Genomic DNA, 17,448 nt, shown 5'->3' on the forward strand with positions numbered 1-17,448 from the left:
TCACCCTTGTCAACGACAACACAAGTCAGCCTTCCACAAAAACATATTACCATGCATGTCCTATCGTTTCTTTCACCGTTCTCTCAAAATTACCCAACAACGTTCGTCACAAAGATGGAAAAACACATCATAATATATTTCAACGTATCTCACGTGATCACATCATTAAACACGTTCCTTGGACATACATGCATCATATAATACTTTTAAACTTGAAAATAAGTGTCCTTTTATCAAAGCAGAAAACTGGCAGAACTGCGCGACCGTTTTATAAAAATCACTAAAAATTCACCCGACCTCATATGAAGCTAAATTTTGGTCACAACACAGAATACACATTCAAGTTCATCCTGACAAATTTTCACACTGAAATCATGTCGTTTAGTTAGTCAAATCAATAATTAAACTCTCTGGTCGGAACATAAAATTTCTAACAGCACTGCGCAGTTCATTTGAAAACTTTACCATAAATTCATCCAATGCTTAAAAAGGCTGAAAATTTTACAAGGCTTAGAAGACACTTCAAATTTTCATATAGGTCAAGAATCACATCAATCGAAGGTCATTTGGTCAGTCAAAAAGTAAACGAAACATTCTTGGCGAGAACACAGGTTTCTGGCAGATTTGCGCAGTCAACTTCAAAAAATTATTAAAAATTCAGTTTTCGATAAAAAGGGCTGAAATTCACACGAGACACAGATAACACCTTGAAGTTTACTCAGTAAAATTTTCATATCAAAATTCGGCCGTTTGATAGGTCAATTACTCATCAGAAGCTACTGGTCGAACATCACAGATAACAGATACACAATTTCTAAATTAGGGTTTCCTTCTCAATCATCCAAACACCAATTCTCATGCTTATAAAACACAATCATGCTTGATAAGACTCTCTTAATCATGTTTGCACATAACTTACATCATTCACCAAAGATTCCAATCAAACTTCACACAATTCAATTGAAACGCATATTTATCAAGGTTTTCAAGCAAACTCACTTTCCCCACCGATTAAACTTGCGATCTACGATTCCTACACCCACTACATGCATGTAGGATTCAAGAACATGGTTCAAATGAAAAGAATGAGGAAAAGTGAAGCCAATATACCTTCTTTGACAAAACGAATCGGTAGAACCAAGAAACGAGGTGATTCGTCGGAGATTCTTGAAAATAACTTCAATGGATGCAAGAAACAATGGTGGAAGAAGTTTTTTGGAGAGAATGTGGAGAGGGAGGAGGGAGGCACGAAAATTGAGGGAGAATGGGGGCTAGGGTTTAGTTTAGGTGTTTTTATAGGATTAGGGTTAGGTTTAAAATCAATTAATTAATTAATTGTGGGGAAAAATATAATTAAATAAATCCCACAATTAAGAGAATAAAATAAGCATGTGGGAAGGGGAGGAAATTTTCAAAAATTCCATGTAGGAATAGCAAGGAATTTATTTGGTATTTACTTGGAGAGAATATATTCACAACTTAGGAAATAAAAGTGAATATTTCATAAACAAGGGAACAAAATAAATTAAATCTCCAAGTATGAAAATAATGGTGGGGGGGCCGAAAATTTCCATAAGGAATTGCACAAGAAAATTATTTAAATCCCCAATTAAAAGAATAGGATTTAAATTAGGCAATTTATTTATAGGAAAAAGGCTCCCATAAAATAGGCAACAATTAATTAAATTCCCACAAGGAAAATATTGCATAGGGGGCGTGTGATATGGAAGAAAAGTAGGAGAAAAATATTCACATCACCAATTAATTAGACATAGGAATTTATTTGAATGAAAAGGGATTCCACAAATTAGGAAACAAATAAAATATCCTCCAAAGTTTAGTGGAGGGGCCGAAAATTGCTAACCAAGGAATGTCCCAACTCTCTATTTATTTTAGGTGAAGAAATAAATTATAACGTGATTTAATTGGATTAAATTCAAAGGAAGAGAGTCAATAAAGCACCAATTAAATCAAATGAAAATAATTCTTTCTCCTATAGGAGATTTTCGAAAACTCCCAAGGAAAATAAAAATGGAGTTCGAATTCCATGTAGTACCATTTAGGGTCATTTGGTTTGGATTTAATTTGGATAAGTATCCTAAGACAATTAATTAAATCCAAGAAATGAAATACTATTTCAATAATTAGGAAGGGCCGAAAATTCCAATGAATTGGCTCGAAAAAAATAAATGCATGATCCTATTAATTATTTCCCCACATTGGAAAATATAAAACATCAAGCTCATCATTCCACATTAACCACGAAAATTTATTTCACGCAAAACACTTAATCACATAGAAACGAAAGTTTCATAATTCCAAGAATCCAAAATTCGAATAACATATAAGAAGAGTCACAAAAATTTGGGATGTTACAGGCTTTGATTTGCAAATTTGTACCTCTGTGATGATGTATTTTCTGAGAGTTCTACATGCTTAGTAACACCATTCTGTATTGGTTGGTTTTTTGTGAACATGTGCACCCATTTGATGGTTTGGAGGCTGTGATTTGCTATTTTGCTGTATATGGTTGGTTTGTTGGCTCTGACCTGCAATGTTGCTTCTCTGTGATGAAGTTTTTGTGAGTGCTCTGTATTGGTTGTGTTTTTGTGAACCTAGCCACCCCTTTGATGGTTTGGAGGCTTTGATTTGCAAATTTGTACCTCTGTGATGATGTATTTTCTGAGAGTTCTACATGCTTAGTAACATCATTCTGTATTGGTTGGTTTTTTGTGAACATGGGCACCCATTTGATGGTTTGGAAGCTGTGATTTGCTATTTTGCTGTATATGGTTGGTTTGTTGGCTCTGACCTGCAATGTTGCTTCTCTGTGATGAAGTTTTTGTGAGTGCTCTGTATTGGTTGTGTTTTTGTGAACCTAGCCACCCCTTTGATGGTTTGGAGGCTTTGATTTGCAAAATTGCAGCCTTTGATTGGTTTGTTGGGTCTGAATTGCAATGTTGCTCCTCTGTGATGATTTTTTTTCTGAGAGTTATGCATGCTCAGCTATGATGCCTCTGTATTGGTTGTGTTTTTGTGAACCCACCCCTTTGATGGTTTGGAGGCTCTGACTTGCAAAATTACACTTGGATGTAGGCTATAGATTTACAAGCAGACCTAGTTACCATACCACAGAAATAAACCTATTAATCCTAACCCAAAATGTAGGCTATAACCAAAAAAACAAGTTTACATCCTAAACACCAAACTACTTTGATGCTTATACTGTAAACCCTAAGATCCAAGTGGCCTATTTAGAGTTGTAAAACATTCATTAGATGCCCTATGTCATATGAGGCACCCACATCATTCTGAGGTAGTAGTAGATACTCCAAGCTCTCTTTGACCAGATTCTCCCCAACTTCTAGGGATGTAGGAAGCCCCACTGTCCTTCTCAGCCTTTCCTTGTTCAAGTGGGGTATTTTGTAGTTGTTGCCCCCATGCACTTCTAGGATCTTGCTGAGGCAGCTTTGCAATGTTAAAAAAACATTGTTCAGAGTTTGTGGTGTGAGTTCCTCAAAAGAACTCCAGACATTACGCAGTAATTAATCTATGTTGGTTGCTACTTTATCATCTTGTAGTGATTGAATGGCCCTAAAAAAGCCTAGGTCCAATACATTGGTGTCTGGGGAGTTGACTGGTTGGCTAATTAGATGGAACTTAAATCCATCTGAACTTGCAAGCTCATCAAATTGTGAGTCAAAAGATCTTAGGTGAGGTTTGGCATTATCTTCTTGGATATATATATCCTTGCTTGCATTGGCTGGCCACTTTGCCTTGATTGCTGGAATAATCTGTGCATTATGAATGAATCAATGAAAATATGCTAAATGATGACATTATCAATGTCTGATAGGAAGGTGGGGGGATAAAAATATCCATACCTGATTCAAGAGACATTCTCTCATTGCTTCCGTGTTAACTGATGGTATAGGTTTAGTCTCTAATGTCCCTCTTGGCCTATTCTTGGACTTCCTTTTGGCTGGAACTTGTTCTGTGAATGAGAATATTCCTATTTTACCATCAAAGATGGTCTGACCATTTGTGCCAAACTGTGGCCTACTTACAGCACACTTGAACATCACCTTTGTGATGAATCTTTTTGACTTGCAAGCCCTGTAAGGCTCATCCTCATTCGGCAACAGGTAGTATCTGTCTGAAGCTTTTGTCATGTTTGCTTCAGTAAGTGCTGGTTTTATGGCATTTGTATGTGGCCTTATCAGGTGACTCTTTGCCCATCTACCAACTGTGGTCTTGCTAACTCCCATTTTATATGCAAGCTTTCTATAGCAAGACCTCTCAAGAAAAGACAATTGTTTGAATTTTTCATCATCAAAATGTACTTTACCTGATTTCTTAGTATATCCTGATGCTCTACCCCTCATGATAACAGGTTCCCCATCTGAAATTTGCTGCTTGGCTATCCCCCATAAGCGGCTCACTGTACTTCTGTGCACTTTGAATCTATTGGCTGCCTCTTGAAATGAACCATGTGGCAGTGCTCCAGCTTGGCATTGCTGTTGTAGGAACTGTACAATATGGTTCTTCATTTGGCTGCTCAAACTCAGGCCTTGTCTCGGCCCTTGCTCTGGTTCTGCATCCTGAACATGCTCTTGCTCCATCTGTTGCTCCATATCTTGATCCATTTCCATTCCCCTATGATGAAAATGCTCTGAGGGGAATTTACATATAAATATCTTTTGGTTGGTGTGTAGGTAGGTGGAATTGGCAATTGTTGGAGTAAATGTGGAGTGAATGTATTTATAGATGTAGATTACCTTTATTTTGATTTTGGATTTTTCCCTCCATGGGATTGTAATGCATTTTTCCCTCATTAATTTGGAGGTTGAGTAAATGAAAATGGAATGAGTTCCCTCTTTAAATTTGTGTTGATGTGATGGCCGGAAATTAGGGGATAGCAAAGTGTTCAAATTTTAGTTTCAATTTTAATTTTGTCCTAGCTTAATTTTATGTAAAGGAAATAGAGTTACCAAAGTGTAAAATTAAAAACAATAAGACTAACTTATTTAAACAACCAAAATTAAATAAAGTAAAAAAAGAAACAATTTTAAACTAAAAAAAGTCAACCCATCTCACTTTCCACCTACTCACTTCATTTATTACACACTCTACCTTCTCACTTCATTAATTACACACTCCACCAATTTTTTAAAACCTGTATCATAACTAATTGTCACTCCAAATGTGGGACGGAGGGAGTATAATATTAGGTTATAACATAAATACGATAACTCCTAGTTCTATTGGTATTTGGTAGGCCACCCAATGAACTAACCAATAACACATAAAACACAAGTAAAATACACATAACGAGTTTTCCATTCCAGTAGTATTAAAATGTGAATATGCATTAAACTTAAGCGTGAAGGGTCTAGGACGTTTTACTATGTAAATCTAAGTGTAGCAATATTATGGAGTAATAAATTGTGAAATTTGTATAGTAAAATCAACTAATTGATAATAAAAAATATGTTTTGATGTATAGAATACAAAAAGAAGTTTACTGTTATGATCCAAACCACATTATCCAATTAATTTAAAGGCGCTTAAACGATGTTAGTATTAATTAATGATTTTAGTGATGCCCGATTTGATGTCCATTTAAGCCAACTTTGCATACTACGAAGTGCTAATAAAAAATTGAAAACTTGGTCCATTTTTTTTCTGTCAAGCTGTGAAGATCTTAAAAATGTATGGTCTTGATTTCTTGGTTGTACAACCAATGCCGGGAAATACTAGAACTTATTAAACATATTAAAATTTGTACTCCATCATCCTTCACTACGTGTTCCAATTTTTAATTTTAGTTAACTCCCTTATTAATTGTCTCATTTTATTTTATTATTATTATTTATGGTAATGGACCCACATGTATAAGTTCATTTCTCCCTCACATTAAATTATAAAATTAATATAAAAGTATAATCTATATATCACTAAATTTTTTAATTCATTTTTCTGTACAATTTCATAAAACTCGTGTCGAATCAAAGTGGGACACATAGTATAAGACAATCTTACACGAACACAATGCTAGCGTAACAATGTGAAAGATATTAAATTGTGATTTCATAATACTAGTATATAAGATATTTACTGTAAATATATTATACTCCATCTGTTCCGCAGTAGTGGAGTCATTTCGCCATTTTGATACGTTCATATAAGGCCATCCGCAATGGCGCGGACGATGGCACGCCCGATGGCGCGCATCGTCCGCGCCCGCCATCGTCCGCCCCATTGCGGGTGCGTGACATAGGCCGCGGACGATCGTCGCGCCCTATACTAAGGGCGCGGAGTATAGCGCGGACGATGCCCATCGTCCGCGCCATCGTCCGCCCATTGCGGCCTACGCGGACGATAGGCCATCGTCCGCGCCATCGTCCGGCCCACTGTGGGCTACGCGGACGATCGACGCGGATGATGGCACGCGGTTTCGTTTTTTTATAAATAGAGTTCATTTGTAATTTCATTTCACGATATCACTTTCGAAACTTATTACATTTACATAATTACTACGAAATGGATTCAAGTCCCAATAGTCCTATGTTTAGCGGAGAGGCGCGTTGGCCGGGTATAGAACCCGGCGAATATCGTTCGTTCGACGCCGACACCCAGTACGATCCTGATTTCAGTACGGAATCATACGGGTTGTCTGACATGGAGCCGTCTCCAAACCGACCAAGCGCTCCCTCCCGCCGTGACGCCGCAGCGGCCGATCCCGAACTCGCCGCGACCGCTTCCGCCCCAGCCAAAAAGAAGCGGAACTGGGAGCGGGCGCAGAAGTTGCCACCTCCCGGAAATTGCGATGAGTACGCCCCCGCCTTGCGAACTATACCGACGACGAAACCCTTATTTTGTTATTTAGACGTTTTTTATTTACTCGTTACTTGTTATTTGAAAACATTTAAATTAATTAAACAAAACAATAAAATGATGATGTGGCGCGCCATAGGGCGCGCCTTAGGGCGCCCCACTACAGGTGGGGAGGTAGGAGGATAAAACTGATGACGTGGCGCGTCTTAGGGCGCCCCACTGCTGATGCCCTAATAGTACTTCTGTCCACGATTTAAAGAACCCTTTTGCCATTCTAGTTTGTTCACGATCTATATAACCATTTACTTTATTCCACTTTTAATATGCAGATCCCACCTTCCACCAACTTTTTACACTCACAATTCAATATAAAACTAATACTTTAAGTGGGTTCCACATTCCACTCACATTCTCCCTTTAATTTTCTTCACAAAGTTAAACAATTTCTTAAAATCTGTGCCAAGTCAAAATTGCTCTTTAAATGGTGGACGAAGGAGGGGGTACAATTATTTCCTTTTCCAGCAAAAGAACACATTTGTTCTCTCTTACTTTACTCTCTCTTCATGTTTCTACCTTTTTTATTTCCTACTATACCTTTTCTTTACCTAACTCAGTTAACACAATATTTCTTAAATCGCATGTTGAAAAGAAATGCTTCCATTAACACAGAATATACAGAGTAGATTAATTTATATATTCATTGATGCGACATTAATGGTTTGTATATTGGTACACTGTATATACTCCCCTCCCTCTTTCCTCTCACCGTCATACTATACATGATCAACTTTTCATTTTTGCGTGTTTTGATTGATTTTCTCTTTTTTTTGCAAAAGCTATAGCCTTTCCATTCTTATTTTATTTTCTCTCTTATTTTAACTTTATTATCTTTAGAGCATCTCCAATGGCAGCGTCGGCACCGGCACGCCGATTTTTCGCGGACGCCAAACCATTGCGAGCGGCGTCGTCGAAATCGGCGTGCCCACGCCGATTCTTGGGCTGACGCCGATTCTCACGGCGCCATTGTAGGCCCCGGATCGGCGTCTGACCGTCGTCAGATTTTTAATTTTTTTTTTAAATTTTTTTCCGAAACACTATATATACGCGAGGACGGCGGCGAGGAGTGATTTTTTATGTAATTTTTTTATTGTACTTTTTAATTTTTATACTTTTTTAAATTAATGTACTTTTTAAAAAATTATTGTACCTTTTTAAATTTTAATAGTACTCCCTCCGTCCCGCACTATTCGCACTTATTTCCTTTTTGGGCGTCCCAAGTTACTTGCACTATTTCCGTTTTTAGTAAAAAATTTCACCTACAGCCGTCATTTTTGACTTTCCTATACACTCATTCCTTAATCTCCGAGCCGAAAAGGAAATGAGCGAGTAGTCCGGGACAGAGGAAGTATTATTCAATTTTCCCGTATTTGTCTCTTAAATTAAATTCCGTATGTTGCTACGATTGTAAATTAAATTATATAATTGTTATTAGTGATGTGGATAGGGTATGAGAAGGCTATGTGAGGGCTATTGGATGTCCAGTTGCATGTACAGATGATGTGGCAGGAGGATTTTAGTGTTGATGATGTGGCAATGGGAAGGCTATGTGAGGGCTATTGGATGTCCTCCATCATTAGAGATGCTCTTACGTTTCTCCTCTTTTTCTTCTCTTATGGATCATGGAGTATTCATATTTTATTCTCTCCATTTACTCCCTCCGTCCCAGTTTAAGAGTCACTTTTTCCCATAAAAGTCCGTCCCAGTTTAAGAGTCACTTTTAGAATTTTTCATATTTGGACATACAATTTTACCCCACTCTTCATCAAAATTACATCAAAATGCCATTATCAACACTAAAATAATTCAAAACAAAAACCCCACATTTAATTAATCCCTACCCCACCCAACCCACCCAACCCTTACATTACTCTCCTTTCCCCACTCTCTCTCCACCCTCCCCCTTCTCGATTCACTCTCGCTCGAACCCTAATCGGCGCCTCAGTTTTGTCGCCGCTCTAAACCCGCCGTGACTCCATCACCGTTGCCTTATCATGGCTGATGATCGGGTTACAACTCCGGAGGCGCAGCCAGAAACCCTAATCGTCCCTGACACTCCACCGGAAGTCCTTGACCGGTGGGAAAGCGAACGAGCGGTCGATTGGTACCACCGATCGGGAAATCGACCACCGTTTGGTGGCGTTGATGGGTCTGAAACACCTCATTCATATGAGGTTGTCCGAGAATCTGAATTTCCAGCTTCGGTTGGGGTCTTCGACGGATCTGAAACCCAACCACCGTCCCACCCCTGTGCGGAATCCGAAGCTCAACCACCGTCTTCTCCAAAGGTGTACACCGAGAATGAGAAAGCTATGTTGTTGATCTTGTTGCCTAGCATGAAAGATTTCCTCTAATCTTTGTTTCTTCGGTTGAGGTAAGCCACCCCCTATATAGGGTTTGGAGGCTGTTTGTATGGATTTGATTGAGGAATGTTGGAGGTTCTGACTTGTTGTGTCGGTTTGGAGACTCTGATTGAGTGTGATTTGCCCTATGTGATGAAATTTTCTGAGTTATGCATGCTATTATGTGTATACATTGTGTTGGTTGGATAATTATGATTAGAGCCACCCCTTTATGGGTTGGAGGCTCTGATTTGGTGCCTTTTGGCCTCTGTGATGAAAATTCTGTGAGATATGCATGCTATGATGTCTATACTCTGCCTTGGTTGGATAATTATGCTTAGAGCCACCCTTTTTGGTTTGGAGGCTCTGATTGTGTGTGATTTGGCCTCTGTGATGAAAATTTTCTGAGAGTTGCATGCTATGATGTCTATACTCTGCCTTGGTTGGATAATTATGCTTAGAGCCACCCCTTTATGGGTTGGAGGCTCTGATTGTGTGTCATTTGGCCCTTGTGCTGGTTTTTGAACAAAAAACACACACTTAAACCAATTACAGCTTCAATTTATACATACTACAGCTTGTAATGCAGCCTATATACCCTTAACACCCAAAATAAAGGCCACATACCCAAAAAAAGAAGTTTACATCCTAAACACCAACCTAGTTTGATGCTTATACTGTAAACCCCTTCACCAATTGCCCTAGCTACTATCCCAACACACTGATTAGATGTTCTATTTCATATGATCCACCCACATCATTCTGAGAAAGTTGAAGATACTCCAAGCTGTCCCTAATCAGAATCTCTTCAACCTCAAGTGAGGTAGGCAGCCCCACTGTCCTACTCAACCTATCTTTGTTCAAGTGGGGTATTTTGTAGTTGTTGCCCCCATGGACTTCTAGGATCTTGGTTAAGCAGCTTTGCAATGTTAGGAAAACCTTGTTTAGAGTCTGGGGTGTGAGTTCCTGAAAAGAACTCCAAACATTTGCTAACAATTCATCTATATTGGTGGCTAGTTTGTCATCTTGCAGAGACTGAATGGCCCTAAAAAAGCCAAGGTCTAGCACATTTGTATCTGGGGAGTTGGCTGGTTGGCTGACTAGATGGAATTTAAAACCATCTGTACTTGCAATAGCCTCAAATTGTAAGTCAGAGGATTTCAAGTGGGGTTTGGCATTATCTTGTTGGATGTATATCTCCTTGTTTGCATTGGCTGGCCACTTTGCCTTGATTGTTGGTATAATCTGAGCATGAAATGTTAATGCAAGCTTAGTTACCTAAATGATGACCTTAATAATGTCTATACTGTAATGAGAAACACTTAAATGTACAAACCTGATTAAGAAGACATTTTCTCATGGCTTCTTTGTTAACTGATGGGATAGGCTTTGTCTCTAGTGTCCCTCTTGGCCTATTCTTTGACTTCCTCATGGCTGGCACTTGTTGTGTGAATGGAAATATGCTTATTTTACCATCAAAGATGGGCTGCCCATCACTGCCAAACATTGGCCTACTGACAGCACACATGAACATCACTTTAGTGATGAATCTTTTTGACTTACAAGACCTGTAAGGCTCATCCTCCTCCGGCAACAGGTAGTATCTGTCTGAAGTCTTTGTCATGTAGAACCATTTCTCATCAATGTGAACAATGTTGTGCATTGCATGATATGTTAGCTTTCCTTCAGATATGGTTGGCTGAATATGACTAAGACTCCATCTCATTCTTGCTATTTTGTTCACATCAGTAAGTGCAGGCTTGATGGCATTTGTATGGGCTCTGATTTTGTTTCCCTTCACCCATCTGCCAGCTGTGGACTTGCTAACATCCATCTTAATAGCAAGTTTTCTGATGGAGGATCTCTCAAGCATTGACAAGTGTCTAAACTTGTCTTCATCAAGATTTACTTTACCTTTTTTCTTAGTATAACCTGATGCTTTGCCTTTCAAGACAACAGGTTGGCCTTGTTCAATTTGATGAGTGGCTATCCTCCACAAGCGGCTGACTGTCCTTGGATGCACTCTGAATTTTGTTGCAGCTGCTATGAGTGAACCATGTGGAAGTGCTCCAGCTCTGCATTGCTGTTGAAGGAACTGCACAATATGGTTTTTCTCTTGGCTGCTCAAACTTAGAGAGGCCCTCGGCCCTTGGCCAAACTCTGCCTCTTGTGGAGGCTCTGGCTCTGGAAACTGATCCTCTGGCTCTTGAAACTGATCCTGTTCGAACAGCTCCTGCTCCATCTCTTCATCCATCTCTTGCTCCATCTCCATTGCCCAATGATGAAAATTTTCTGAGGGCAACTTAGCTATAAATAGGTTTGCTTTCTTTTTTGGTAGGTGGAATAGATGAGTTTGATAGGAATGGAGTGAATGTATTTATAGGTTTAGCTTAAGCATAGACAAGTTTCCCTCCATTTATTGTATAGCATTCCCTCCAAATTTTGGAGTTTGAAATAAAGAAAGCACTATTAATCCTTGTTTGAATCAAGTATGGGCCGGATGCCCTTTTTTGTGTTTCAACCTTCATTATTTTTTGTTATTAGTAAATGATTAATCATAATGAACATTTATTTACCTTAAGTTTATTTAATTTAATGAATTTGTCTTACAAGTCAACAATAAACATATTTTAAATCTAAAAAGTCAAAAGAGACCCACATTCCACCATCTCACCTTATTTATTACACATTCTACCATCTCACTTCATTTATTACACCAACCAACTCTTCCTTAAAACCCGAGTCATAACTAAAACTGACTCTAAATGTGGGACGGAGGGAATAATTCTTTATTCTCTCCATTTAATTCAATAGATAGATTCAATAGTTAGAATGGTTTTAAAAGGAACTCCTCAGAAGGACTATGTTGGAACAGTGAAACCATAAAGATAAGCTGTTTTTTGGAAATGAAAAGGGAGAAAGAAAATCGGCGAGCTCGATGTCGCAGGCGTTCGAGGATTATCGAAAATGGCAAAAGCTAAGTTGGAAGTTTCTCACTCAAAGTCAAAAGCTTCAAGACAGATAAACACAGTGATAAAAGGATTCAAATCATCAAATCGTCCGTCATTTCATCCCATCAAAACCTCACCTTCAAAACTCGAAATTTCGACAATTGTATATAAATATAATGCGAGCCCTAAAGGGCTGTGCTGGGATTAGTAGTTTTCTACTTGTATGTACCTGTTGTGTCTGAGTGTGTGTGCTTATATATGTTTGTGTGTGTGTGAAAGAGAATAGAGAGAGAGAGAGTGTGTGAGTTAAAGACCACAGAATCCCAATGTTGCGGCTGTATCTTGTTGGATGGTGTTGGTCCATCATCAATCAAAATAATACTATAATTATTACTCCATTTTGGTAAGGATAGATCACGGATAAATCATATCAAGAAGAAATTAAGATCTATGGCGGCGAAAGCAGCATTTGGTTTAGTCCCTGAGGCTGAAGAGGTTGCCCTAATGACTACCACGTCTTGCGGTGAAGGCCAAGGCGGCGGCGGCAAGCTGGTCCGAAAGAGGGCGGCGTCGGAGATGGAGATGGATTTGGACGGCGGCGATAGGTTAATTTGTCGGCGGACAAGTAATTATCCTAATCCATTAACCCCCAACTACTCCACTAGACCCAATTTCAATGAAAGCAGCAGCCAGCCTTTGCCTTTGCCTTTGCCTTTGCCTTCTGTGTGTGTTTTCTCCGGTCTGCCTCTTTTCCCTCCGGCGCCGGACCGAAACAGCCAGTCTCCGATGGAGGACACGATCGACGGCATCATCCGAGATCTCATCCACTCCTCTTCCCACGTCTCCATCCCTCAGCTCATCCTCAACGTCAGAGAAATCATCCACCCTTGCAACCCCAACCTCGCCGCCCTCCTCGAGCAGCGCCTCCGCTCTCTCGACGACAGGAGGAGAAAGCCACCGCCCCAACAACCTCAACCAATCAACAACAATGTATTGCTCTCCCAGGTGGGGTTTGGTGCTAATGACCCCTTGACTGATTGGTCCTCTCCCAGCACCCACATCCTCTTCCATCACAACAATATTCCTCCTCCTCCGACTCCTGCTACTGCTGCTACTACTGCTGCTGCTGCTGCTGCCACGACGACGATGACTTCCTTTGTCACAATGGACCATATTATTCAGGCAGAGCCACAAGAGCAGCCCAACCAGAAGAGCCCATCATCCACTTCCCCATCAGCCACCATAAGGGAGAGGAAAGAGGAGCGACGGCAACAAGAGAAAGACGAGCAAGGACTCCACCTCCTAACGCTACTCCTCCAATGTGCCGAGGCAGTATCAGCCGACAACTTGGAGGAGGCAAACAGGATGTTGCTCGAGATCTCGCAAGTGGCCACCCCATTCGGGACGTCTGCCCAGCGCGTCGCGGCCTACTTCTCTGAGGCAATGTCCGCTAGAATAGTCAGCTCGTGCTTGGGAATATACGCCGCGCTGCCAACTGTGCCACACGCCCAGAAGCTCGCCTCCGCGTTTCAGGTGTTCAACGGGATCAGCCCTTTCGTCAAGTTCTCGCATTTCACAGCCAACCAAGCAATTCAAGAGGCCTTCGAGAGGGAAGATAGAGTCCACATTATAGATCTGGACATAATGCAGGGCCTGCAGTGGCCCGGTCTCTTCCACATACTCGCCTCCCGCCCCGGTGGACCTCCCTTTGTCCGCCTCACCGGTTTGGGAAATTCCACCGAAGCCCTCCAAGCCACCGGGAAGCGCCTATCCGATTTCGCTGACAAATTGGGATTGCCCTTCGAGTTTTGCCCCCTCGCCGATAAAGTTGGCAACCTCAACCCTGAGAAGCTCAATATCAGCAAGAGAGAGGCTGTTGCTGTCCACTGGCTGCAGCATTCACTCTACGATGTCACTGGCTCCGACACCAATACCCTCGGCCTCTTGCAGCGGTACTTATCCATCTATCTATCTATCTTCTCAGGGTCTCAGTTAATGGATGATGATATGGTTGATTTGATATGATCTGATAATGATGTGTAATGCAGATTATCTCCGAAGGTGGTGACGGTTGTGGAGCAAGACCTGAGCCACGCGGGTTCGTTTCTAGGGAGGTTCGTGGAAGCGATCCACTATTACTCAGCACTGTTTGATTCGCTGGGAGCTTGTTACGGGGAAGAGAACGAGGAAAGGCATGTCGTTGAGCAGCAGCTATTGTCGAGGGAGATAAGGAACGTGTTGAGCGTTGGTGGGCCGTCGAGGAGGGGAGAGATCAAGTTCAACAACTGGAGGGAGAAGCTTGAGCAGTCTGGATTCAAGGGCATATCTCTGGCAGGCAATGCCGCCTCGCAAGCTACACTCCTGCTAGGGATGTTCCCTTCCGATGGATACACTTTAGTCGAAGACAACGGCGCCCTCAAGCTCGGCTGGAAGGATCTCTGTTTGCTCACTGCCTCTGCCTGGCGCCCCTCCCCCCATTAGCTTCATTTTCTTCTTGCTTTACTGCTCACAAACTTGTTTTTTCAGCAACAATTACACATTTACTATTTACCTTTTACTATTTACTTTCCATCTACTTGCTAACATTTATTAACCCATGCACTTTGGAGGGAATGTTCCACAATAAACACAAATATACACAACTTTTAAACTGGACCAACTTTTGCAAGTACAAATAGATGCACCAAAAGAAGTAGCATTTGTGATCCACAGCCACATAGGAGCCCACCCTGTTCATTCGTATGATCTGATCAAACACAAGCTTAAAATATCGGGATAAGTTCAAGTTACGTTGTTCATCCAAACACCCACTTCGGCTTCACCAAAACTGGTAAGAGGACTCGTAATGGAAGCCAAGAAGGAGGTTGGAGAGATGGTTAAAACTATCATTCAGATAGGCTGAAATGTGAAAGACCATTTCTTTTTTCAACAAGATATCGTACTAATATGTATGTGAAGTAAGGTGCTGAATCAATTTAGCATGAGAGACTATTATTCAGCAAACTGTAATCAGGGGAGAAAGTAACATACATGTAATGATGCCCCAAATCAATGTAATAATAAAGAGTTCATGCTTTAAAACATAGTTTTAATTGGCCCTTCAAAATACTTCAAAGGGGACTAAGCTAAACAGACATTGGCCCTTCAAAATAACATTTTTACAAACATTTTTTTTCTTCAAAAACCTTTCCAATCACCCATTACTTACACTTGATTGGTTTTGCTGATCCTCCAAAATTGATCATATAACCAGCTTTCCAAGAAACCCATTAAATATGCACACAATTTACAAAACTGCTAATAGAGTTAACATCAACAACTAGCAAGAGTTTAAAGAGGAATACCAGATTCAGTTTTCCCTACACCAGTGAAATTCCTTGACTCCACTGTTAATTAAAGTCAGGGTGTCACCTAAAAGAGCATAAAAGAGCAAGAAAAGATACCTTGTGAGCTTCCCTGCCGGAACACTTATCTCCTTACCTATCCAAGTCCCCTCCACGTTATCATGTTATGGAGTGATAAGGCAGTAAGAACCAATGGATAAACAACTCAAAGATAAAGAACAGAAAATTACTCTCAAGCTTTTGTAAACAAGAACCAACAGAACTTGGAAACAAAATAGATAATAATCCTCTCACCGAGGCCTCGGTTTTCACCGCCTAATAGCTTTGATCTCTCTGGATACATTCTTCAAGCTCCCCTATGAAATATATAGGAGTGCAGTAGACAATAATCCCACCAAATTTTCTCTAATTAATTCAATTATTCAATCAATCCCTAATTTATTCAAATCCCATGAAATCCTAACTTTCTTAATTTAAAACTAAATCAAAGATAATGCAATAGGCCTAGAAATCAGCAATCACTTGGATCCAGTCACCATCATTTCCATTCCTAGTAATCGATATCAATTGCCTCCCGGATTAAAACAGCCTTGTCCACAAGGCTGAGGGCCGAGATTCTCGTCCATCCCTGCTTCGAAGCTCTCATCCGCATCTTTATCATCATCATTGAGCACAATTGGAGAGTTTTGGGTGGACAGCGATGCGTTGGGCTGTACTTGAGGCCGCATTGGAAACATGTGCCTGTAGCCCTATGTTTGTTGTATTCCTCCTGAGACATGTTTCTGAACCGGTGATAGGGACGCTTCCCTGAGGACAACGGGAATGATGAGGTTGAGTCCGAGTGTGAGAAAGTGGAATTGGGGGTACCAGAGTTGGGCACTGCGGTGGAATTGGGCGAGTAGGTTGATGGATGTTGGAGTGGCCGAGGGTGTGCCTGAGGGTGACTCGAACGCTGTATAGAGGAACGTTGAGTGGAGAAATTACATGAGTAATTCTTAATCAAACAGGTTAGAGGCGTCGACATACGCTCGACACGTTTGGAAATCTTAACTGCATCCGAATAAGTTGTTGGATCACTTAACTGTAGCCGAATATGTGGTTTAAGCTTTGCTAAAAAGAAACCCAGGAATTGGTTGTCGGTAAGATCGGGCAGCTGGGCTAAGTGTGACTCAAATGAAGCAATGTAATCTGCCACAGACCCATCTTGTTTGGTAGCAGCTAAGGCTTCATAACTATCACAAGCCGAATCGTCGCCAAAGCGAAGGAGAAGTTCACGTGAAAACTGGTCCCAAGAGAGGGAAGGGAACCTACGACGGAGATTTTGAATCCAGGGGAGAGCTGGTCCAGATAAGGCAATGAGGGCAAGGTCCATACGACTGGCATCAGGCGTTTTATTGACCATGAAGTATTGGCCAGCCCGTGCAAGCCAACCTAGAGCATCTGTGCCATCAAATGAAGGTAACACCATTGTTGGTGGAGTACCGCTTGTGGGAATCGGGTTGGAGGCATTTGGATCAAAGACTGGATCCCGGGACATGTCTGGATGAGTCTCCGGTATAGTCTCCCCAATGCGAGGCCCACAGAGCTCGCGTAGAACAGGTTCGAGGCAGCGAAGAATTCTTTCATCAAGTGACGTATCTAAAGAGCGGATATGAACAGTAAGTTCTGCCACTGCCTTCTCCAAACCCTCGACACGTGAGAGCATGTCATCCGAGCGTGATACAGAGGAACGTGTATCGACCATTGTTCACCGCACCAAATTGTTATGGAGTGATAAGGCAGTAAGGACCAATGGATAAACAACTCAAAGATAAAGAACAGAAAATTACTCTCAAGCTTTTGTAAACAAGAACCAACAGAACTTGGAAATAAAATAGATAATAATCCTCTCACCGAGGCCTCGGTTTTCACCGCCTA

At 40.9% G+C, this 17,448-nt stretch overlaps 3 protein-coding genes across 3 annotated transcripts; 1 reads left to right on the forward strand and 2 right to left on the reverse strand.

The window, feature by feature from the left end:
* Positions 1 to 3,306: 3,306 nt before the first annotated feature.
* Positions 3,307 to 4,652, reverse strand: LOC121796862. The gene is made up of 3 exons (XM_042195636.1): positions 3,885 to 4,652; positions 3,618 to 3,794; positions 3,307 to 3,459 (listed from the first exon to the last, which is right to left on the reverse strand). Exons 1-3 carry the CDS (start codon positions 4,650 to 4,652, stop codon positions 3,307 to 3,309), a joined length of 1,098 nt encoding a protein of 365 aa, XP_042051570.1.
* Positions 4,653 to 9,944: 5,292 nt separating this feature from the next.
* Positions 9,945 to 11,508, reverse strand: LOC121796863. The gene is made up of 2 exons (XM_042195637.1): positions 10,573 to 11,508; positions 9,945 to 10,481 (listed from the first exon to the last, which is right to left on the reverse strand). Exons 1-2 carry the CDS (start codon positions 11,506 to 11,508, stop codon positions 9,945 to 9,947), a joined length of 1,473 nt encoding a protein of 490 aa, XP_042051571.1.
* Positions 11,509 to 12,097: 589 nt separating this feature from the next.
* On the forward strand, positions 12,098 to 14,756 carry LOC121795671 (protein SCARECROW-like). The gene is made up of 2 exons (XM_042194229.1): positions 12,098 to 14,139; positions 14,236 to 14,756. The coding sequence occupies exons 1-2, from the start codon at positions 12,638 to 12,640 to the stop codon at positions 14,666 to 14,668; spliced, it is 1,935 nt and encodes a 644-aa protein (XP_042050163.1). The 5' UTR covers positions 12,098 to 12,637; the 3' UTR covers positions 14,669 to 14,756.
* Positions 14,757 to 17,448: the final 2,692 nt, after the last annotated feature.

Source organism: Salvia splendens, chromosome 3, assembly GCF_004379255.2.
Source record: "Salvia splendens isolate huo1 chromosome 3, SspV2, whole genome shotgun sequence".
Classification (NCBI taxonomy): domain Eukaryota; kingdom Viridiplantae; phylum Streptophyta; class Magnoliopsida; order Lamiales; family Lamiaceae; genus Salvia; species Salvia splendens.